At 33.9% G+C, this 26,085-nt stretch overlaps 1 protein-coding gene across 3 annotated transcripts in view; it reads right to left on the bottom strand.

Annotated features, from left to right (window-relative positions):
• DPH6 (diphthamine biosynthesis 6) overlaps nt 1-26,085 on the bottom strand; it is a 229,872-nt gene that overhangs the window by 189,491 nt on the left and 14,296 nt on the right. Inside the window, exon 2 of one of the 3 annotated variants that reach the window (XM_074909807.1) lies at nt 15,488-15,635. The exons of the other annotated variants lie outside the window; for them this stretch is intronic. Coding sequence (XP_074765908.1) covers nt 15,488-15,538 — 51 coding nt within the window. The 5' untranslated portion in view covers nt 15,539-15,635. The remainder of the gene's footprint in view (nt 1-15,487; nt 15,636-26,085) is intronic. 3 annotated transcript variants of the gene reach the window in all.

Below are 26,085 nucleotides of genomic sequence, written 5' to 3'. Positions count from 1 at the left end.
TGGTGCAGGGGTATATTTATATGCACAGGAGCACATGCACACACCGGTGCAAATGAAAAAGCGGAGCGAGCAGAAGAGAAATACCATTCTCAAAGTTTAATATCCAACAGAAGTATAATGAAATACGGCAGTTCAAAAGGCTAGAATTCTAAATGGCAGAAACACAAAACCTGGAAAATCTTCCACTGTAGCCATATAGCACACCATAAATGCAAGTTTTCCTGATACACTTATTCTCTGTTTAGCTGCACATACAAAGTGAAAAAATAGTCTTAGGAATGCCAATTCATTCATTCATTCATTCACTTTTTTTTTTTAAATGTTACCTTATATATTAACTATTTTCATAGAACACAAGCAAGTCGAGACATTATTTTATGTATCATACTATTTGACTTTTTTTTTCTAAATTATTTTATTTAGATTGACTGATTCATTTATTCCAATAAAAAATGTCATGTTAAAAACTATGCATCTAGTAGAGTTTAACACAGTTAGATATACCTCTCAAAAAACACAGAATACTAAAATCAAAATCAGTAGAGTTATCCACTATTGCAAAGTTTACCTAAGGACTTTTCTACAGAACTGTGTTTGCTTTCTTTAAACAAGCTAACTTGAGTGTGCAAGAGGCCTACATGCAGTCAACAGAAGCTACAAAGTCTCTGACAGGGAGACAACAGTCTGCAGCTGAAAAAAAAAAAAAAAAAATTAAATTGCATTTTGTGCAGAGATTTGGTTTCACATAAATGCCTGCTTCACCTTTGGGACTTCCAATTCTGAAATGTTCAAATAATTACAGAGCAAACTTGCCTGCAGACAATTCTTTCAGGAAATCTTATTTATAAAATTACCTCAACAAAGAGTGATTACTTAATTTGATAACCAAATTTAGCATGAACAGTCAACTCCAGATTGAATAAAAGACATTACACTGTAATGACAAGATGCCAGTGAACCACTACAAAACAGTCAAGCAACCATACATGTTCCTGTTCCCATGCTGGGTTGGATAAGTGTTGGCGATTGCAAGTGTAACTATTTAGCAATCAAGAGCAATTACATCAACAGCTGTAACATGAATGTAACATGAATTTTTACACAGCAAATTTACAAACACTTCTTACACATATATCTAGAATAGTAGCCAACCACTGTGATTTAAATTTAAAAACTAGGTTTTTAAGATACCAACAGATACAATTATGCGTGGCTTCTTCAGAGTGAAAAAAAAAAAATAAAAGTCTTTGTCTTACAAAGGCAGGTAGTGGCCCATAGGTTTCATATCAGTGTCTTGCTGAAGACAAACCAGTTACTGAATCAACAAAAAGAAGATCAAAATATCTAGTTTGTATGTCTCTAGTCAAGAGAAGATTCATTATTTCAGTGATGTAATTCAGTCCACTTGCATCATACTCTCTGACTTCAGAAAAGGCAGAATTTCACTCTTGGGTTTCTTTTTTATAATAATATATTTAACAAACTGCAAGACAGCCAAAAGCCAGGCTTGATAAACTAAATTCTTGAATATGCACACAAACTTTTGCCTTGCTCTACATTAGCTTTTGACCACATAGCCTCCTTGTGGACTAACTTCTAGATGCTAATGTCAATCTACCTCTCCACAATGAAGACCAACAAGACACAGACCCAGTACAGCATCTACAAAACAAACTCTGAACAGACTCTAAAGCTTGCTCTGATTAACTGAGGTATGCAGCATGGCTTGGATAACTCAACTCATTAACAGAATTCCACTAACGAGAGCTACTCTAGGAAAATGTCATACAAGAATTAACTGTTTAACCTAACTTATTTCTGCATGAGTATTTTCAAAGCAATGTTATTTAATGAATATTTCAGAATGCATGCTGGCAAATACTGAGGTACATGTTACTTCATGTTATTAATTTGTGAGCAAACAGTTCTTTTTGTGCAAGTAAAACTGCAGGCATGACAGGGCAAGATTTTGGGTATTCCTTTTATTGTCATCTTACCACATGCAACAGGACAAGACTCAGAACCAGCAGAGAAAAACATGTCTTAAAATAAACTATTTTGTCTATTAGAAATAAATCTTCTATTCCTCTCTTATGCTTCCTTGTAAAGAATATAGCTTCCTGAGGCAAAGAAATTAAAATAAAATTTTGATTTTTCTAAAATTAACTCTTAATATGCTGTAATGCAACATTAAAGTAGTTGCCTGCTTATTTTAACACATTCAAAATCATATAAGAATTTCAGATGAAGTAAATTTTATTGTTACTCACTAGTATGACAAGTAGGTATGTTTACATACAATTAGATAACTCATTCACCCATGTACTACAACTGAGAACATCTTTCAAAAACTAAATCTATCTCATGTGCGCACACACACACACACACACACACAGAGTCAGATATACATGCACTCTCTTATCACCACTGAACTCTAGTTACTTTAAAAGGGAAAAAAAGACTTCTAAAAATACACTAATTTGCTTATATTTTTCTTATGATTTAAAACTCAAGTGTACAAAACCTTTACCTCTTAGAGAACATCTTTTCAAATACTAAATGTTCAGAGCTTTGTAACTTCCAGTATTTGTATGAAAGAGCTACTAAAAGTATTAATAAATCATATGCTTCAACAAAATTTAATTGTCAAACTTAGCATTACAGCAACTAGACTTGAAGAAATAGCATCTGGAGTGTACTGTACTGGAGCAAAATACCACATTCTAAAAGAGGAAATGAACTTTCACTTAAGGTTGACCGAAAGATAAAATTATTGAATGCAATATTTGAACAAGTCATGCAAACACTGTCAAAAGTGTTCATTACTGCTTGCCTGAAATGTTGATCACATTCAGTAATTTGAAGTACTTCTATAAAAAATATCTGATAGACACGAAAAACAAAGTTTTAATCTAACAGTTCCTTGAAGACAAAGCTGAAATTTCATCATTAAGCCTGAAGATTCTTAACTGAGACTTTTACAAACAGCTAAACATATCTGCATCTCTGATGAGTCATGTCATCTGATAACATGAACATGATTTATATAACTAATGTACAAAGTGCAGATTCAAAATTATTTTAAATAATCCCTGAATTGTCACAAAACTATATTGCTGAAGTACATGTAGAGTAATTGACCAATAAATTTAAAATTTTAAGTGTCAAAACCTCAATTTTTAATATAAAGCAAGTATTATATCAAAGATTATTGTAGTGGCATGAGTTATTCAAATACAAAATTATCCGATAATGAATGTATAAGAAGAAAGGCATGCTTAGGAATGTAAGATTTACTTTACCTCATTTGGTACTACTCTAATGGCAAACTGTAGGCCACTATGGACAAACAAGTCAGCTGGCAGCTACATGATTTTCACCTGAAAACATTCTAGGAGCATATAAAAGTCATAAAACATTACATTCAAAGTTAAAGATAATTTTCTTTAAAGGTTATTTCACAAATTTAATCTTTCTTGCTCCTTAATGACACTACTTAAGAATCTACTTAAGAAACCTAAACCTAGCCTATATTTAATTCTATTTGTATAGTGAAGTGGAGTAAGGCAGCTCGGGCCTATTGTGATACTAACAGTACAACTTCACTGACTTAGTGTGATTATTCTTCACCAACAGACATGCAAGGGAGTTAAAGATAGCATATGCGTTATACTGATCATTGCCATCACTAGGAAACCACCCTGCAAGCATGCAAGAATTTAATCTTTCTTGCATGAAACAGTGTTATTTGTTCTGCTACATCTGCACATTTGCAAATTGTATCACTCTGTAACAATTTCTTCAGAATTTCATATACACATTTTCAAATCACTAAATCATTAAGTTGTTATTATTCCTACAGCAAGTCAGTTTGGAATGGACTCTAAAGTACAAGATCTCGTACAAGATCTCTAATAAATATTCCAAATTTCTTTTTTTTTCCAGCAACATCATATTTTAGATTAACTCTCAGAAATAATCTCATTATCTGCACTGCCAATAATCTCCTCTTCTGATCTTATCATCACTCTTCTCTGCATAAAAGCAGAACACAGGACCTTCTAAAATCTTAAACTGGAGGAAAAGTCTATTTGGATCACAGGTCTAGAAGACAGGCCTCTTTTTTTCTGGACTTGGAACAGAAACCTCATGAAACCTCCTCCAATATTCCACAGAATTTGTTACTTCTCCAAAAGTCAACAGGGTTTGGAAATTCTTTAAAACTGTTAGGAATCTCGGCAATGCAACACCAGAAGTTTGTTCCATCACGTTAAGTTAGTATGTCTAAGTTATTTATGTTTTTTGTCTAAATATCACTAATCCTGGAAATAATTATGTCCAAATGATGGGAAAATACCACTGAACAAAAATGAATAAAGGCTCACTCACAATTGTCAAATTCTTCTAGAGCCTATGAAAATTTAAAGCAATCCTCATAAAATATTCCTTAAAAACCAAACCCATCACTTTTTACAATGGTATACATTTTCTGCTAATTTTTAGTATAATGATCCTCTTCAGATTTAAGCATTTACACAGTCCTTTTGGCTCAGTAATTATTATTTCAAAACTCCAGTGTCTACACTGTACTTCTCATAGTAAGAATTCATTGAGGATTCAAACACCTTGAGCAAAATAAAGAGAATTATGTACATACTTTGTGAAAACACTATTATTTTATGTTCCCCACCTATGACATCATTTACTCTTAGTGACAAAAATATTGCAACTTTCACAAATGTTTTCCCTGATCGAAGTGAAGCCCAAAATGCCACACTATGATTTTCAGGTTTGATTCTCTTAAAAAGTGCCTTTGGATTATTTTTCCATCACTATGTTTGAAAAAGAGACAAGGTCATCCAGCATTACTAAAATGATAGCCATGATTCCAAGTCTTAAGACAAACATTTAAAACCAGTATCAAAATACGCTCTCTGACAAGCTTTAGAAAATTTACATGAAGAATCAAATCTTCATCTTCACTGGACTGCTCAGCAGCAAGAATCAAGGGTTCTTCCCATTTTCTTATCAAAATAGAAACGTATTTTTCTGTGTAATCCCTACTCCAAATATATATGCTGAATGAATGTGTTTCAGACAATTCAGCTATTGCAGCCACATAGTCATAAATCTTTTAAAGTTGTCTATATCTACCTTTGTTTAGATATGTTAAAGTGGCAGAACAATAGCTTAACAATACATTCTTAAGCATAACATTCTCCCATTTATAATAAAACATTTCTATATTAGATATTTAGAACTTAATAATTAGAATACATTTTAAAATAAACTTTTAACACAACTAAGGACCTAAAAATACACCCCAAACAAGTAATGCAATATTCCCCCTTAGTAAAAGCATGGTTGATTGCTGCAAGAAAGTTACACCCAGTACAGTAGGTCCACATTGTCTCCAAATTCCCATTTTATACTTTATACTCAAAGCGTATACAAAACTCTAGAGAGTAAACAAGGCTTCACAGAGCAGAAGCTGACTGAATTTCATGTGTTTGAGGAAAGAACAACACAATTTGATGACATCACTCCTTGCAGCTACAGGTACATACCACTAGACTGTGAATTCCTTTAATTTCTGAAAGAAGTCTCAGAAGCTCCCAGTCTGGTCCAAGCTTCAAAACACCCACTTAATTCCACTTGCATTAAGGAATTTTGCTTTATTTTAATGAAAGACTAGAACTGCCACCTCTCACAATATTTGGCAGACTAGTAAGTAATCTGATGTAAGCACTGATACTAGGAAAGCATTCTAACAATTTTTATAGGTCTCTGATTAGACAAGCGGTGGCATTCCTGAATGTAAGATAAAACAAACAAACAAACAAATCTGTCTTCAGCAGTGGTTGAACTGATGTGTATCCATTACATGAGGTGTGGAATTCTTCAGCAACAGCATGTGCCTGCCACATCATGAGGTGAATTGAGAAATTTACTTTTCTCAAAGTGGTCCAAGCGGCTAATCTGATGTAAACAGACTCTCACCCTATGGATAATTTGGTCAGGTAGCCTCTCCCTATAACATTTTTACTCAGTTCTTCAATATATAGTTTGATAAGGCTTGACTTGTTAATGGGGCTACAGAAAAAGTGTATCTGCGTTTACATCTTGTGACCAGCAGGAAGTATATTCCTGAAATTAATGTTGTGTTGGATTCTCTCTCTCTCTATCTCTTAGCACCTCTTATTGGTACCCCTCATTAAAGTCAAAGACAGTGTAACTGTCACTTGCCAATAATAATAATAGCCAGGTATTTCCTGCAAGCTCTGCACACCAACACCATTCATTCTTTGGAACAAACATTCCATCAGTAATGAAAACAAACAGCCTAGAGAGGTTTTCGGCAGGGTTTGCAAACTGTTTTATTCCTATACTTAAAATTCCTTTGTTTGCTTTTCTAATGATTCCACGCTGACAGTGGGACTAGGTATCTACAGAACTACATGAGTTAACTTTAACACAATCCATTATATCATGTCTCTGAGTATCCTGCATAGTTATTCAGTTCTTCAGGGATCATGCAGTATCTATGGACAGCTCTGATGACACTAAATCTCATGTTAGAGTTCAACTACTGGTAATCACTATTTTTTTTTCTGCCTTATCTTCTGATGCCCTTCCAAAGTATGATTTAATTAAAAGAGAGAATTCCTCACCTTTCTAAATGAGTGGGGACAACCTTATTTTCATATAGTATTTTAGCACACAACAGGCACAGCACAGCATCACAGACAGAATGCCCAAGTCACATTCACAGCTGGTTGCATTAATCCCAGCATATGTCCTCAAAATCAATGAAAAAAACCCCAAAGCTGGTAGACTTCCCTTACAATCATCTCAAGATAATTCAAACAGACACATATTTTTTTAAAAAATAATAATTCTAAAGCATGTACAAAAATAATTTGGCAGATACACTGAGCACTAATCAGTACCTCTCTATGTACCTATTTCTGGTTAGTAAAATGCACACAAGTCATGCCCAAAAAATCAGTGTCAATGAAAACAGAGCAGTAATAGAAGATACACAAATAGACATAGTATCCAGTTTATACCATGGCTTCTTCCTTTTAGCACTTCAATAAAAAAAAAAAGTCTCCTAGAATGGCCTGTATTAGGAACCATCCAAACTAAGGCTGGTAACAAACCTGATCATTTGGTTGACCAGTGACTAGGCTTTCAATTCAGTTTTCAACATTTTCTAAACCATTGTTTTATTGACAATTTATTTGAACTCTTAACATCTGCAAGAATCTGACTCTAAGTTAGCATTACTGGTTTCACAGTATTAAAGGACAGCATAGAATTAAGTTTGCATTAATTTTACCTTGTTTTTTCTAATACATAGAACATGCAGTATTTCACAGTTGGTAATGTTTCTGCAACATGGCAGCAGTTGACTTATTCCAAGCCTTGTCCTTTCCTATAGGAGTAGAGTTTATGTGATTCATAAAATAAGCTGCTCATTTTAATTACAAGATGTGGGGCTATTTCCCACTGACAGATCCTCATTTCCTTTCCAGAACATTGCCTCTTAATTTCTAAATCACTTGTGTATCATTGTAACTAACAACTATTCTGGGAATAAAGCCCTGCCTGGATGTTCCAGATCAAAGCAATCTGTTGATAGCAACAAGTTTTTCCAATAAAACAGAAGCAGACTAAGTAGTCTGAAAAATCCTAAACATAGCAGAGAAGCACTGATTTAGGCCTGCATACAAGATAGAGTTCTGACAGATGAAGAATGCAATAATTTTACTAGAAGAGCGCAAATGTAATTCAAGAACTGCAAATGGACTGGACCACAGAACAATTCAATCCAGTCTGATTTTTCTGCTGGAGGCTTGGAACAGAGAAAGTTCCCATTCTCTGTCACACAGGTCATGTACAAAAGGGCATTAGTGTCAGGATGTAAGACTCCAGAGTGCAACACGCTGGCTGTCAAATCACACTTCTGTGGATAAGCAGCAGCAGCACTGAAAAGCGTGTATTACCAGAAAAAAACAAAACCAAAAACCCAAACACCAAAAAACCCCCAACCCCTAAGCTTCTATTTATTCCTTCTTCTGATTTTTTTTTTTTTCAAGAGAATCAAAATTATCATTGATGGAGTTCACTTAGCACTAAAGGATATCTAATGCCTCAAAACAGGAAAACAGGTCCATGTTTTTTCTTAACTCTATCAAAAAATCAATTTAATTAATGGAAGATAGATATTAAGCTATATTTTAGATGTCTAACAAAGGAAATGATATATCACACAGCACAGTATCAGATTGCAGTAAAATGTTTCTATTACATCTATGGTACTGGTATAAACGTTGCGTTCCATGCAACTTAGAATGAAAATTAAATCTCTGGCAAGTCTCAGACATATGGAAAATAAATGAACCATTTACTAAAGCAAAATTCTGATATGCTAATTCAAATTTACCACCCACTTCTGTCCAATCATTACCTAGTTTTCCAGTTGTACAAAATTCTGCCATGAACACAAAGACTATCGCTCAAGAAAAAAAAAAGGTGCAAATGTGACCCTACTAGGAAGCCATATAGATTCTGTATTCCTCAGGCACTTCTAAATACAACTGCATAAGATGCAGCCTGTATTTCACACTGGGGCTTTTTTGACCTAAAACCAACCAACCAAAAACCCCCCAAACCCGACCAGACCCTATTGCTAAGCACTAACTTTACATCTCCTTGCAATAATAAGAAATACAGTACTAATGCTGGGACTACATGAATTGTTTTTACTGATGGAAAACTAATGATAACTTAATTGCAGTTTTAGTATACAGCTGTGAGAAACATGTTTATGAAGGAAATCTGTAAAATGCATGATGTCATTCTGTAATAAACTAGAATGACAAAAGCAATAGCTGTTTAAGAGTGGCTTATCTTTCATTTACCACAACATTTTATTGACAAACATTGAGTTTTTTATTTTGCAAGATATGGACTGTAATTAAATGTAGTACAGTTTGCGAAAAAAACCTTTTTTCTTTTATATGCTCTAAATCCAAATTATAGAATTACCACATTTTAAAATATACCCTTAAAATTATTTACAAAAAATGAATAAAGAATGTAGTTTCAATAGTAATAGTTTCAATTTAGTAATATAAATACATAACATACAGATGTAAACCTTCAGCTATGAAAAGAGGTATATGAGTAACTTCTCTCACATAAGTTGTGCCACTGCAGTCAAGGCAACTACCTTGAGGTCTTATACCAGTGATTTACAAAGGACAGCCACCCATCAGAGGCCTTTTGTAATTTCAGGGAAGTCTCTGAAGGAAGCTTGCTATATTCAACGCACTCCACCTGAACCACATGCCTAAAATGATGAGACCCAAGCATACAGAATTATCCATTTATGATTGTCAGAATCTGGCAGTTTGAATGGCTTAAATTGTCTTTCTATGATAGCCAACCCATCCAGCACTAACAGACGTGAAATCTGACTTTAAATATAATTGTTGAACATTAAACCTACCATTAATATAGTTCAAAATATGAACTAAGTGTAATTAAAACTACATGCTCATACACCATACAAAAGAATGAATAACATGCTTAACCTGAAAATATATTCCAAGATCTTTTCTCTTATATTATACACTAGAATTAAACACCAAGCATCTTGTTACCTAAAACTGTTCAGCTCATCAATACTTTTTAATTCATTCCTAAAATAAACTAGTTTGATACATACTAAAAACAAGGGCTTTATGTTTAAAAATGGCTCTGACAACTCTGGGTGTGGTAAGCTTTTGCACATTTCAGTTACATTACATTCTCAATCACAAAACAGATTTATGGATATTAAAAATACTAAGGCAGAAGAAGGAGAAAAAAACTAGTGTTGACAGTGTGAAACTACCTAGCCAAAGAAAAGTTGAAATCTGAATATAAGAATATGTGCTACAATTGCTCATTAAAGTCAATTAAAGGTTTTAACTATTCACAACTCTTAAAAAAAACTATATTAAAAAAACCGACTGAGTATAATACGATTAATTGATTAACCTTTTAAAAAAACTGCACACAATGAATATGTGCTCATATATGCAAAAGGACATTATTGTTCCTCAAATTGATGTTAGGAAAAAAACACTTTTCTTTTAATTTCAAAGATTTTAAACTCCCTTGTTATTTCTGTCCTAAGAAAGGGCCAACTGTAAAAGCTTCAGCATGTAGGATGAACCCCTCAGTGAACTAACACCAGCTGAATGACCGTGTGCTCAGGAGCACAGCCCATGTGTCTGACCCGTGTCCCACCATGCTCTTCCTTACCAGTCTACTATTTATGCACCGCAGGACTGTGCACAACTAGCTGGAAAAACCTGCACAATGATTTCACTCTTCCTCCTATCCTTTGCAATTGCAACGTAATTTAATTTGATCTCTCAACATCTTTAAATTTTAAGAAGCTTAAAAGCTGTAGCATTCTGATAAAAAATTAGCAGCTCCATCATTTTATATTATTGATGCATCTTGCATAAACTTCTTCTGAGGACTGCGTAGTAAAAATTTCTGGGTTTAAATGCAAAGGAAACACATCACTGGAAAAATTAATATGTACCTCTTCTTAAGTGCAACTTTTTGAAAGATACATTTGTATACAAGGGTGTTTATAAATTCAAATTTAAAGGATTATTTGATTTCCAATTTATTTATCTTGGAATGTTTTCTTTCTTTTTTTCCTTTAAACTCTATGTATGTGCCATGCATTTTTCTCCCCTCTAAATTTTGTACTGTGAATTTTACTAATACCCCATCTTTAACAAAGAACATGCAGATAGTTTTGGGTTTGGGAAATTATCAGATTTCCCTGATTTTGAGGTATTTTTTAGCAGCAGAATACAAAAGTGACTCCTTAATCTTTTTAGTACCAGAACAAAACATTTTTTGAATCAAGATAAAATCACTACATCATGAATGTTAATATCATTCAGTGAAAAATAATATCATATGACTAGAAAAGACTATCCCTTTAGGGAAAAAAATTGTGTTAAAGTGGATTAGTCTTTTAGTAGTGTAATGGAAAGGCATTCCACTAGTCCCAGAAGAAAAATCAAAATATGCATTTAAATGGAAATATTGTGAAATGGATAGGACAAAAAAAAAAACCAACCCTCAGAACTGTAAAGAAATATGTATATATGCACACACACATACATATACATGTATACACACAAAACCACATATATGAAATTTTATTTACACAAGCTTTTTCTATTTAATTCAATACATACATATTTATGTACATAATTTTAAATTTAAAGATATGTTTGTAGCTCTAGGCTTATTTTGCAAATATCAAGATGCAGTCACATTCACATACACTGGTTTTGGCCACAATTTCAAATAATATATACAACTCAGCTCTATGCAAAAAGTTGGGAGCATTCTTTTTTAATTTTCTGCACATTTTGTGCCAGACCATATTCTAAACAGCTTTTACAAAGTGATAATGTTTCACTGACAGTGTTTTGTGTACTTCACATAAAATTAAATCTCAGACAAACCTTGAGAAAAAGAAAGCAGAAAGCTAAGCAATACAGCATGTTGCTCTTTTTGACCCACAAACGATTATCAGTTATTTTAGAAGTTATGACAGTTTTCTCAAGTCCTTAAGGAGTCTGACACCATTGGTATAGCTTTTAACACTGCATTTATGTTTATATTACAATACAATAAAACAGCAGGAATAGTGTTCAAATTACTTGGTATCCGATGCTTTATTGAAAATAACAGTATTACCATAAAATAAAAAAATCAGACTTCTTTGAATGTGCTAAGTAATCACTGCTATCCATGCTGCATGTGAATTATGGGATGAATTCTGGAAGACGTCATCAATTGTGACGACTTCTAGATCTGGGTCTCTAATGGAAGACTGTATTCATTAACAGTAAACACTAATCAAATTGAATGATCAGTACTTGAAAAATCGTTGTGAAATCAGTAGTGTGTTAATTATTTATTGTTACAATACAGATGGCTTCATCATTAGAGCTAATACTTACTGTTCTCTGTCAGGTATGAATAAAAAGCAGAATGTAAACAATACAACCACTCTCCTCTCTTTCCTTCACCTGCAGAGTGCTACCATAAACCACAGTACCAATAGCACAATGGCTAATTTATCTAACTATATTAGTATTTTTTTTTTAATAATATGTGAATTCACAGCTACATTTTCTTATACTCTGCCTTCATTTGCTGTTCAGTTAATCAACTTTGATTCTGCATCACTGGGATCTTTAAAAGCTACAAGGGAAAAGAGTTAATTTATAAAACAGTCTTGATATTTTGTAGTACTTAATTCTAGAAATGTAAGGTTAAATTATGTTAAACCTCTCAGGCAGATCTGAAAGCAGCTACGCTCAAATGTGGGCAAACTTATTCACCGTTTTCTAACCGAAACCTTCCATATTTTCAATGTTAGAAGAAGAGAATATTAGCAAGATTGGTAACAGATGATAACAGTTCGGAGGAGCACTGCAATACCTCCCCCACACACCCCCTACCCAGGAACCCCATTTAACAAGATGCATTGTAAAGCCTTCAAAAAGAGAAATTTGAGCTGATTTTGTATTCCACATCATGGTCAATAACACTAGAAATCAAGGCTCAGCAGGTAAAACATTAATAATAAAAAGTTCCATTAAAAGAGGATTCTCATCCATAGATTCTTCTAACTACTCTGCCAAAAAAAAGATTTTTTTGCAAGTGTCCTATTAGAAAGATTAACCAGGTGCTTAAGAAAATTTTTTGAAGATAGCAGATACTGCAATTATCCCCAACGCACAAGGAAACAAACCCCAAATGACAATTATTACCTTCAAAACTAGACATAGTTAGACATGGTGGTTAATACTTTAACCACTATACACACTTTGGAAAATAAAATGTGAAAATAGGTATTAATCCATTATAGAAGAGTTCAGTAAACTAAGTCCATTAAAAGTGATGGGCTTACTGCTTTTAAATTATGTTCACTTCTAAGTTTAACCAGAAAATCTATTTCAAAGCAAATGCTCCAACTCCTAAGGACTTGGCTTGCATGATGTGTACACACCTGGAACAATGACAGCTAAGAAATACTTTGCAACTTCTGCTGAGACTTTGAAATTCAGTCTGAATTCTACTTTAAGGAAAACGTAATGTAAATTGCAGTGTAGGCAATCACTAATGATGAGACTGAATGTTGTTCCTTTTTTTGTTTTGTTTTTTTTTTTTTAAATCTCTGTTTGATGCAGCTTTCTCTCCTCCTGCACAGAAATAAGAGTATTTCAAGAAAACCAAGCTTCAACAATGCATAGGCATGAGATGTCCCTGCTTTTTTCTTAGTTTGACCTGCATTTTCAATACCTTTCAATGGTATATCTTTTTGTTTTTAATAAATACCATTTACAATACTAAATAAATAACACACTTTAAAATTTCTTGCTATTATGGAAAAGGTGCTTACGCAACAAAAGCTCTCAGCAGAACTCCTACTTCTTTACTGCTTTTGTTTCAAAGATTTTTAGATATTCCAGGTCAGAAATGAACCACTTTAATCAACCGGAATGACAAAGGCCACAAAATATCATTTGGTAACTTCCGCATCGAGTCCAACAGTTAAAGATCAGGTTGTAAGACATCACAAACACTAGATACCATTTTCCTCTATATCATTCTGCTTTATGTGTTAGCTGAGAGCTTAATGGCATTTTTTGTCCATTAAAATACAGTACTTTTAAGGTATCAAATTCTCATCATAAAGATTTCCTAATATGAGTAGTTTACTAAAGAAATCATCAGGAACAGGCAATGTCCTCTAGCAAATTCAAGCAGATTCAGAGAAACTATAGATAACCCCCACAAAAACCCACAAAAAGCAAGTCTCACAAGCCTCTAAAAAGGAGTGGTTGTTTTTTAAGAGGGTACCTCAGCAGGCCTGTTATTCAGACATTTGGAAAGGATTTACATTCATCACCTGTCTTCACTATCTGGCTTTAGCCAGCAAGAACTAAGTCCTCTACAAACTGACCAGGCAATTACAGGCTCCTCATGACCCCTGGTTCAAGAGCATCCTGAGGTCTACTTTTAAGGACAGTGGCAAGCCCAGCCAGGGATTAACATCCTCAGCCTCTCTGGGAACCACTGTCACTGTTCTTTCTGTGCAAGCAGGGAAAAAAGTACCCTGCCTCTTCCAGCAGTCTTGATGTGCACAGGAAGGAATTCCCTCTTCCTTTTGATTAATCTAAAAATGGACAGGTTTTTGCTTAGTGTCTAATTTCTTCCTGATCCACTGCCTTTTCTGTCTAATAATGAATGCATACTCTACTACAACTGATGTTACGCAATCAGAGGTGTCATTAGGTTATATAATGGTAATACAGTCTGTTATTAGTAAGAAACTGGAAAAAGAGTTGCGATGTAAACACTTAAGAATGCAAGAATTCTAAAATGTGTAGTTAATCACTGAACTTTTTCCACCCATCTCCAGCATGCTACCTCAGCTATTTACAAGCAACATTACATTAAAATACTTCCTTAAAATACAGGACACAAAGATGGGAAAAAAAAGTAACTTCAGTTTTAAGCAATCTCAGTTTGTTTCATATTCAGGGCAATAACACAAACAAAGCTAATAGGCAGAAGAATGCAAAGTTGTTATCATTATTTAGTAATAGTAATATAGTAGCACTTCAAGGCTAAAACGTGCCTGGGATTTTCCAACAGAAGAGTTTTTCATTAGAAATGCCATTCTATTGAAGCTGAAGCGTTTCTGAAGAAGAGATTGGTTTTGGCTAGTTTCCAGTTAACACAGGAGTTTTCTTCCCAGGTTCCTGTCAGGTTACCTAACAGGCCACAGAGTCTGGGTTTGTATGGTCCACAGCCCTGGCTGCAGTTTCCCCAGGAGAACTGTTGTGAACTTAGGAACAGACTTTCCCTATCCATTTGGCCCCAACCTAACAAGGTGGTTCTGCCCTGTCCAGCCTGCAGATGGGATCCTGAAAAAATAGAAGAAAACACCCAAAGATGTTTTCTCAGAAGAACCAGATGTTCACATTTGGGAAAAAGAAAAAATTTCAATTTTTCTGCTTTTGTTCATCTCTCAGGAAATTTCAGTACCTAATTTTCCTCCAGATTCTCAATAAAAATCTCTGAAAATCTTTTTCCTACAGAATGGAGATTCTGCATTTCAGTCAGATGACTGCCAATCAGTTTCACAAGGCTAGTATGATACTTTCTACAAAAATGGTTGGCCAGACATGAAAACTTCATTAAGGTTTTGCACTGAAAATTGGTATTTGAGACCATAAGTATTCTAGGCAAATCTGATCCAACTTACCCATTTTAAACGGGTTTGATGTTTCTGAAATTAAATACTATATTCTTCATACCAGGAACAAGACAAGTATTAATCAGGTCCTAAAACATCTAATCCATGGAAAGTCTAATTTACCTTAAATCCAGGTAAAGCTGTAAGCGGAAAGCCTTCAGGAAATGCCAACATATGCAAGCCACACTGCCCCAACCTGGGCTGACACGCTTTAGGGAATAATTAGAGGTTGAGAGAAGTTGGTAGCAGAAAGGACAGCTTGAGGATCTGCCTTGAGGAAGAAACGTAAAAGAAAGATTTTTAGAAGGAGGTTGGAAGAATCAGAAAGGAAAGGAAGATGATAATGTGCCAAAGAAATGGCAAGAGATAGTACCAGAAAATATGAGCACAGAAAAAGCAAAATCAAAAGAGAAATACATAGCAAAGTAAAACTTTAAGAGGATTTTTCTGTAATGATTTTTAAAAAATCAGAAAAAACCACCTTTCTCTAAAGCTTAGCATAAGAAAATTGTTACAAAATGCTAAAATATCTTACAAAAAAATTTGCTCCATCTTGCTTTATTTTATTAGCTTGGATGGATCTGAAATGTATTTTCAATCTTGTGAAGTTCTGACATCTTGTACTGTCAAAAGGGCTATAGTCTCAGGTTGCTCTCAAAGTCGTAGCCATTATGCCCTCTTAAAATCTGAAACCAAATGTGTGTCTGAATATGAGGGAGAGGAATATTAATTTATATTTCTTCCAATTGGGTGAAAGTGAGGCTTTCTTTCCTCAAGGAAGACATGCCCGTAGTCACCTTGACAGTGCCAGTAAGGGTACACGAAGATGAAGGCACACTGAATAAGACAGACAGGTTGGCAAATTAGCAATGTCTTAGAGAGTAAGAAAAAAATACAGTTTGCTGGGGTGATACCAAGATTAAATGGAGGCAAATATTAAACAATGGAGAGATACAGGAGAGGAATTTCAGAGTAAAAGTAGAGAAAAGTATGCAGAAAAATAGTATCAGAAAAGGTGTAGATCAGAAAACATTGTGAAGAAAAATCAGGAACCCTGACAGAAACAACTATCATTTAAATTGAACCTGAACCTATTCTAAATACAAAGAAGAATAGCTGATGTAGGATCAAGTTATTGAGGAAGAAGGGAGGGAAGATTAAGGTATACCTTTTAGCCCTCTTCTTCCAAATTCCAATATACTCCAAAGTATACTTTTTTTTTTTAACTTCCAACACTAATCATAGTTCATCCTAGTCAATCTCATCTTAGTCATGAGTAAACATTAAAAAAAAAAAAAAAAATCTAAAAAAATGTAAAGTTAAGTTATACATTTGACCACTGTTCCTCTGCTCAAGTCTCTTTTCTTTTTTAAGTGATATTTAAAAAAATTAAAAACATTGGTTTAGATTTACAGTACAACTCAATATTCTGTTGAAGGGCATTATTACTGTATATGTTGTTCTGATATGAAATTGATAGCAAGAGAGATAAAATCATTTATGTAGAACATCAAAGATCCCTTTGGTACCTTCTCTGCTTAAAGCCAACAGTATTTTCCTTACCATGCAGATTCCACATCTTTAAAAACGTCTCTCAAAGCAAGCTGAACTTCAAGATTTCTGGTATCACCAGTAGATAACTGCATCACAAAGCAAATGTATGTTTGCCTTTATCATCCCTCCCCACTCCACCCCTCAACTGCAGGCAGATTGTTATGGTATTCTCTGAGATTAAGAACAAACTGACTGTATCAATTTAGAAGTCAGTATTGCTTAAATCAGAATTTCACAGATTGTTTGTTGCCTAAACTAAAAAAGCATCTCCAGAATGGTTTACTGTTGAAAGGTATATACATTAATTTTATACCATGGGTTCTCAGTCATATGCCTCTTCTCTAATCAAGGTGCTACAATTATTTACTATGGGATTTTTTTACACAGAAATTGAAGTTTCAGGGGACTGAGACATCTAAAATTGCAAATATGTACTTATCATGACCTATGCCCTTTGCAAAAGTGACTGTGGACTGTAGTAATAAGATAAGAGGAAAATGAAAACAGCTTTTCATTAAGAGCAGAAGTACTTCGTTCACCAAAGAATCTACCAGCCAAGGAACTGTCTCTGAGTCTAGTTCAACACAACTAACTGTGTGACACAAAAAGACAGTTTAAAAAAAAAAAAAAAAATCAGCCAGATAGGGACAAGGACATTAGAAATGTTTATAGACAGTGGAAGTTCAGGGCCATTCATATTCAGTGAAGTTTTAGTCTCCTTCCAGTTCTCAGAGCAGACATTTACACAATGGGCTGTCCACTACTGAGCTTTCTTACCCATTATAAAGAAGAAAGTAAGTGTGGCCTTCCCACAAATATTTTGTCTCATTTAACAGGAACTAAATATTAATATCAGGTTTTCAACCTGAATTGCTACTGTTTTATTGACAGATGTCAGTTTTTAAACAGAAGTTTTCATGGTCTCAATGTTTTAAACCAGTGTCTACTGTTCACACTTCATATTATCATACAGTTAAGAGGTCAAGGATCCCAAAACCATTTTCATTTGCAGTACTAAAATAACATGAGACTTGCAAGTGTGGTCTCAGACAAGAGCTGTTAATAAGATACAATTAACAAATCAGGTTGAATGTACTTTATATGTTTTAAATGTACATATCAACAATAATGCCACATCCTGTCAAGCATATTGACTACTGAAACATACCAACAAGTCTAAAGAGGATGAGTTCTACACTTTGTTGAAATAAGCAGTTAAGCACTAGACATGACCCTTGCCTAATAAAGATGCAACTGCATAATTAAGAAAGTGAAAACTTTTATTTTAATTAAGCATGGACAGAGCATCTTCTGAACAAGGAAGAAACAACAAAAGGCTTGTGGAGGAAACTAAATTTGGATAGATTCTGTATGGTTTCTGTCCAAAGGAGAGACTGTAAATTATAATGCTCTCCAGCCAAAAGGAATCAAGACAACTTAAAACCTAATGATCAATTTTGAGAAAAACTTCTACATAGGAAGGTCTCGGTTCTTCAAATAAAGTTTCTAAATATACTTCTCAAAAAAATGCAACCAAAGGCACAATGTGTATATAAAAACTGAAAACTGGACTACTACCTCATCAGAAAACCACAGGTTAGCTGAATGAGAGAATGGGAAGCAGAGTGAGAAAAAACTTTCTTAAGAAATCTTATAATTACTTAAAACACAGATTACTCCTCATTTCTTCAGATAAGGTATTTTTCAAACAAGTTGCAATTGTGCTATTCTCTTAGTATATAACAAATACACACTCAGAGATTGCTAAGTGGAGCAAGGAAAGACATTCTGACAGACTTCAAAAGTGATGGAAAGGAAACTTCCCAGGAACTAGAAGGAGTTGAACAACACTTGCTACAAACCCAGCATGCCAGACCCCTGACTGAAAACAAGCCTGGAAGCAAGGATCCTCCTGCTTTTGAGTTTCTTATAGATTTAAGGATTTTTTTTTTTGTTTGTTTTTTAAGATGATATATTGCTTTGATCAAAATACAGAAAGTTTAATACCTGGAAGTCTTCTGTTTTTGCAAATTTCACTTCATGCTTAAGTCTGAAGTAGTTTAACTACTGATATAGAAAAGAAAAATAATAGAGCAGGCTACTCTAACAGTCTGCTAACATACAGTACATGACACTACCTACAGCACTGCTTAATTTATTTATATAATTGCCTAATTTATATCATAACCACAGCTTTAACACTGGAGAAGACCACGCACATCTTTGAAAATACTTAATTACTTTGCATTTCTACTGCAGCAACGGCCAAGGAAAGAGTAGTTCCTATTCTATAATGCACTATACACATATTATATAATGTGGCAAACCCTCTCTCTAGTTTATATCTCTCAGGAATATTCTGGCAGCCAAAATTCTGACAGCCTGGCAAAATAATTACTGAGAACATGAATATTCTAAGGCTGGAATGACACTGATGTAACTATATTGGGAGCAGCTGATAATAACACAGCACTAAGAATACCTACCAACTGATGGAGCAGCAACTATAGGGTAAAAGAACAAACCAATCAACCAAACAAAAATTCACAATGAAACCTGTTTCCTACCTATGAAATAGCAGCAGACTGCCTACTAGACATGGTAGTCCCTCATTTCATGTTGCAGAAGGTTCTACTGAAGAGGAGACTCTAGGTTCCCAGCTTTCTACTGTGTCTGATTTATGCTCACGCACATTTGTTTTGGATCTTTTTATCTTCATTTCAAAAATATTGGAAAAAATTTTGCACAATCAAGAAATAAAATATTAGGAAACACCACATACCCATGTAACCTTTTTGTTTAGTTTCCTTACAGTGGATTTTTGTGATATAATCTTTAACTTAATATGATTACAATCTGCTTTTCCATCTTATTTGAAATACAAAATAATACAAAGGAGATCATGAAACCATGCATTTGCCATTTTCGAATTCTCAGCTTCCTGAATTTGGTATTAATGCAATAAAATTAATTTTATATATCCACATACCTTTCTAGAGCAATCATCTTTCAAAAGGTGTCAAAAGTTACCATACCACATGGAATTGGATGCTCTGGAAAGATAGCATGGGTCATCAAGCTCTAAAAGCCATTTAAAGAGGGATGGGGAGAAGTAGATTTTTTTTTCCAACTGATGATTTCAAACAAGCACTCTACTCTCTTTTTGCAGTTACACATGACAGTATAACTAAAATTCAAAGATATTTTTTCAAGTTTTTATTATGTAAATGACTTATCACTTTTCTTAGGGAATGAAACTGCATTTTCAGCTCAGAAGATAAGCATTCGGGAAAAGCCAATAAGTATTGAAAATTGGAAAATTAGACGTTATGCAACTTAACTGCTTAAGTCATGCTGCTCCACAAAAATTAGTTAACATGACAAGAACTTTCCATTTTCAGAAACAGAGTACTTGATGTCGAAATATTAAAACCATCTCATAACTAATAGCACAGATTTAGTATTAAAAAGAAGATCTAAGTCTCAGGGTAAATCTTCCTTTGAAAGCATTTATTGATCTTTCCTTCACAGCATCGTTCACCATTTCTGTAAAGCAATACTTTTGAGAATGGTGATGTAAGCAATGAATAAGTCACAATGACAAGTGGGTAATAAATAATGACTGACAGACTTTCCCTAAGAACACAGGACTGGTCTCCAAAGGATAACAATAATCCTAAAGGTAGCAAAAAGTGTTACTGTAGCACAAAAACATCAGAATTACTGGAGATCTATACAGGTCTAAAGAAAGTTAAGGAATGTGAAACAAAAAAGAATTACTGGACTTTACAAAATGAACTGTAGCAGAATGAAACATGACTATATGAACAGGAAAGAAAGGAAATTAATCCCAGCAATTATGAACCAACAGTTATCTAGCTCTGTAAAATCACTAACATTACAGGTTAAGCTCAAATCCTACAAAATATTACATATCTATACACATTAATCCTTTTTTTTGTGCTGGTACATTTGCCAGGGAACACAGAAGCTGAAGAAAGCCAAGAAGACAAAGCTATGCCAGGTAGTTGACACACCTACTTGGATGACATATTCTGTAATAAACTGTGCCTTCCTGAAATACAATGGTATCACTGTTTTGGATACCAAAAGGACATTAGAAAAAAAAACCAAAACAAAACCCAAACAAAAAAAAACCCACGGCCAAAACCCATCAAATACTGTATGCAGTACAACTTACTAAGTCACTGTGTAAGCAGAACAACAGAAGAGAAGGAAAAAAATGAGGAAGGATCACGGATTACACAAAGACAGCAAAATAAGATGCCTAAGGAATGTAAAACAAATAGGTCCATACAAAAATAGTTCAAAAGGAAGAGTGTTCATCTGGTTTTAGTCCCTAACTCCTCAGTATCTACTGACACTTCACAGTTGTTTTGAAAATATTATCTATACTGCCTATAGTTATAAAAACAGACGGGCCATCAAGTAACCAGGTTAAACCTAAATACCAATTTTTTTACTTAAAAATATTATGCCATCAAAGATTCTCTCTCATGAGATTATGTTCCACAGAAGGAAAGAATGTCTTAAAAGTATAAGAGAAAGTGTCTTTAAAATAAGATACTAAAAAAAGGAGGTCTCAAAACTTAAATTTAATCATAAAGACCACCCTGGGGTCATAAGCAGATTCTTAGAAATGTGTCCAGCGAGAAAAGTCAGTATTCCTTTTGTTATGTCAAATAATGTTCCATTTTAAATGGTAGTATCTATTCTTCTTCTTATAACTAGTGTTATAGCGTAGGCAACTGTTAACCAAGTAAATCAGAATAGATATTTATTATTTTCTATGCAAAAGACATTCCCAACATTCAGTCACCACATTTTTTAGTACTTTGGAATCAAAGAAAGAATGGAAATTAAAATTAAAATTAAAATGACCTTCAGAAATACCTTTAACCACCCTGCATCAGCACAGATTTTATGAATCACTCTTAAGCAAGTTATTTGAAAACAAGTATTTTCAACTACAGAGTCACCTTAAACATATTTTCTCCTATATTCTCCTTTATTAAGTATTTCAGACAGGGGTCACATAATCCAACTAGATGAAAAGAAGTGTGGTAGTTTGAGGGGAGGTAATGATAGCAGAATGAGATAAAACCATCACTAACATTTTAACTAAAAAGAGTATGTGGACTAAACAGGACATTTCCTACAAGCATCTGCAGTGGCTGCTCTGTCACTTCTTTGCCTGGTCTTGGTAAATTATGCCAGTCTCAGCAGACAGAAAAGCTGGAAATTATTGTCTTGCATTGTTTCATTGCAAGAAAATACACCTTATTCACTTTTCCAAATAGACAGCATCTTATCTGTCTCAAAGGTTGCAGTTTAGAATTAAATCCTTCTCTCACTGCTAACCAGATCACACTTGTAACAAAGCACCTGTATTTGTTTTCTTCATTAAAATATTATTTTAATTAAGAATCCATTTTCTAAGTAAAATTTCCACTGATCTGAATGGCAGATTTGTCTAAGGAGAGTGAACTGTGATGAAGTTCCATTGAAAATATTAAAAACATATCTAAAGTAGCTATTTAAAGTAGAAATTTATATTGCCTCTTTTTTCTAATAGTCAATTTCTACTCCTTCTTCATGAAATAAACTTTCAAGATCACTTAAAAAATTATAACAATCCATGGTTTGGCCATACTGTCGAAAATAACCCTTGTTTTATCATAAAAACCCCACATGCAGAGAGAAGCTCACTAACAAAAAAAAAAAAAACAATGCCCCAATATTTAAGATTAACAATAATTATGCAATCAGTGCAAGAATTAAGCTTGATTCAGAGTTTCAGTTAAATTTAGAGTGAAATCATTTTGACCAAATTTAACATTACTTTTTTGCCAGTAGAATAGTTGCTTTACTCAAAAAGTACGGGTCACCTTTTTAAGCTCTGTAATCATTTTATGTTAACAAATAGTAAATATGAGGCATTTTCTGGATTACACAGTGCACATTATGCCATAATAGTTGCTTCCTCCAGCGACGTTTCAGTATATAAAATCTGATGGTAAAAAGTAAAGATGTCATATGACTAGAGGCTAGAGATCACCCATAAAACAGGCAGACAAAAATCAAAGCTTCTACATACTACACTCCTGAAGCATCTCACTGCTTAATTTAAATTAATCTTTGTTATAATCTATTACCAGACCTCAAATATTGCAAGAAGTGGTTTGTGATGTACTATTTACTTCACCAAAATTCTTATCACTTGTTACACAGAAAAAATGGTCTTCAGAGGTAGAAACCTGGAGCATTTATCTATCTACAGTTCCAAACGAACTAAGGCATGTGGGCAGTCATGTGTTTTACACAAATCATTAGAGATACAGGAATGTTTTGAATAGCCATCAATGGTTACATCATTAACTATAATTTACTGCAATGACTTATGATTTTCATTTCATAGAAGTGCATTAAGAGTGTGTTCTACACATGCATTAACACTCCCCATCATAAAATAAAGCCATTTAACTTTTCACAGAGTGACTTTTATGATGCTGTTACAGAAGAAACTAATTGTAGTTAAAGCATTTATTTTTTAAAAGGTCATGCTTTTTTATTGTAGTTTGTAATATTTAAATGGCAGCATATGAACGCATGAGTGTGAATGTGCATGTACGTGAGTAAGGGGAATGTGTGTTCAATACTGAACCTGTCCAACAAGTTTTGCAGAAAACACAGAATAAAAAGTTATTTGCATATTAAGCTATAATGAGGTAAAAGAGAAATCTAAATTGTAAATGAGTTCTGGAGACAAATCAATGCTAATGAACAACAATTACTTCAGTCACTGTGTGAATTAAAACAACATCATTAATAAAGCTTAGGTGTTCTACTGGTGATCATGTCTTTAGTCCCTGGCAGATCATGCAAGACCTAGTTTAGGAAAAGCAGCAAGCACAAAGGAACTACATTTAAAATTATTTCGTTTTGAAGCTCCACTTCAAACAAAAACTTCAGGAAAGCCTACACAACGCAGAAAATCCCATCCAGTTTTAATGACTGCCCTGAATGCCTGATAAAATTTCAGATTTTCACTAGATAATGACAAGAGAGCTTATAAACCTAAAAGATGACTCAGAACAGTCTCTTCTATTCCCCTTTCTGCATGTAAAACAGTCAGTGAAAAATCAAAATCTTTCCTAAGTCTAAACATCCTGTTCTTTACCTGAATGCTCAAAACCAGCTGTAGGTAGTAACCATGTAAGGAAAAACTACAGAGGGCACTGTTGTATCAGTTTTCAAGAGTTACAATGGTGACAGGGTCCAAGAACAGAAGACTGTCAGGAAAATAAATAACTAACTAAAGAAAGAATCCGGAGTTAGGAGAGCATGCAAATGCACTAAACCTAAAACAATAATAAGGCAAAAAGACTGAAGCTGTATTTCTGAAGGAAAATGGACTGAAAAAGAAGTTCACGTAACAGACTGTCAGGCTGACAGGAATACTGCAGTACACATACTTGGCATTTTCCTTTGTAGTACTTTCCATGGAAAAGGTAACTAATCATAGCGCCGCCTTATCCATTGCAAACAGCAACCTATTACTGGAACCCCACTCATAATCAATATGAAAATGAGTGCCGACTGTTATGCAATTCTTCTACAGGCAGAATTTATCAACAGAAAGAATTATCTCCTTACTGTACAGTCCTTTTACACTGTAAAAGGCCAGTTTCATTTCATAATGACAGTTACAAATCAATCATTTCTATTTTGAAAATGGTAATGTTGGTGCAATATAAACCAAATGAAATCCCAGCCTTTCCAAAAGAATTGCCTTTAAATATACTGATCAGAAACAGTTAAGTGTCCAGCTGAAAAGAACATAACCATGAAAATGCTGTATGTATGACATCCTTATCAAAGGAGGGGGTTAAATAAGACAGCTTAAATAAATAAGTAATTGTATAAGAAAGCAAAATTGTTTTTATGCAAAGAATGAGCTTCAGAAATAAAAATATTTATGAAGACAAATTTGATAAATGTTTTACTGTTCATTTATATGAAAGCTCACCTGTCCTTGATTGTATTTTATTAGAACCACAATTACATTTCATTAAACATTAATAAATTTTAAAACATATATTACTGCTACCTAATGAGAACCGTAAATAATATAAAGCAGCCACTTACTTCAGCACCAACTAACATAAATAATTTTTTTTATTTTTCATTTTTATCCTTAAAAAGCATGATGAAGATGCCAAGTAAGAAACCAAAGTACTGAAATAAGATATGGATAGTATAGTCCATCCATTTAAATGAAACTGTAGAGAAAGGTGTTGCTCTTTTTCAACAATGTGGTGGCAAAACCCACAAGCAGCGTGTTTTACAGCACTACTGCAAAAAACACAGGACTTTTATGAACATTGACTCAACTTCACATTTAAAGAGGAAAGGCTACATGAAAGTTATTTTCAAATTAAGTTAGGCAATAACTGCATAATAAACCAAAGAATAAATGTTAACAGAGAAGATGCTCAAGCAAACAAAACATGTACCAGAAAATTGTCTACAGCTATGTGAATGAAAGAATGGAACCAAAACCACAGAGGGTGCCTGCGAGTACTCACTCACATCCACATGCATAACAACTGTGATGGTAACCGTGGAGGAATTGTGTCTCTACGCATGCAGACAGAGGTAAGACATAAGAGGAAACTGCCAGAGAAAATGAAAATCCAGTTGTTTTTTTTTTTTTTTAAATTACAAAACCAAACACAAATATATTTACCAAGCAAGACCCTAGTTCCTTCAGACACCGAGACCTGAAATTCCTTCTACATGATCTAAGTAATTGTTTCAAGCAACTTCTTAATAAACAAAACCAAAAACTAATGTGCATGTCAGAAATGGGTTTCATCCAGGCTTTGACATCTTTGGCTTCCAAACAGGCCTTGTATATACAATGTTAAGTGGAAAAGTTCACTAAATTTCAAATTTGTATATATTCTGTCTTTAGCCTAATTCTGTTTCTAAATCAGAATTATTTCAGAATTGCTGAACATACCACCAGTCTAGTAATCTGTTTAGCTTGGTTTTTTATTAGCACTGCTTCTAGCAGTCCAGTTTTGCTAATAAAAAAAAAAAAAAAAAAAAAAGGTTTGTGTTATTTTATTGCTTCAATATAT

The sequence above is a fragment of the Athene noctua genome, chromosome 6 (genome assembly GCF_965140245.1).
Source record: "Athene noctua chromosome 6, bAthNoc1.hap1.1, whole genome shotgun sequence".
Classification (NCBI taxonomy): Eukaryota; Metazoa; Chordata; class Aves; order Strigiformes; family Strigidae; genus Athene; species Athene noctua.
The sequence above is the reverse complement of the archived record's forward strand: the minus strand, read 5'-3'. Positions and strand labels throughout refer to the sequence as shown.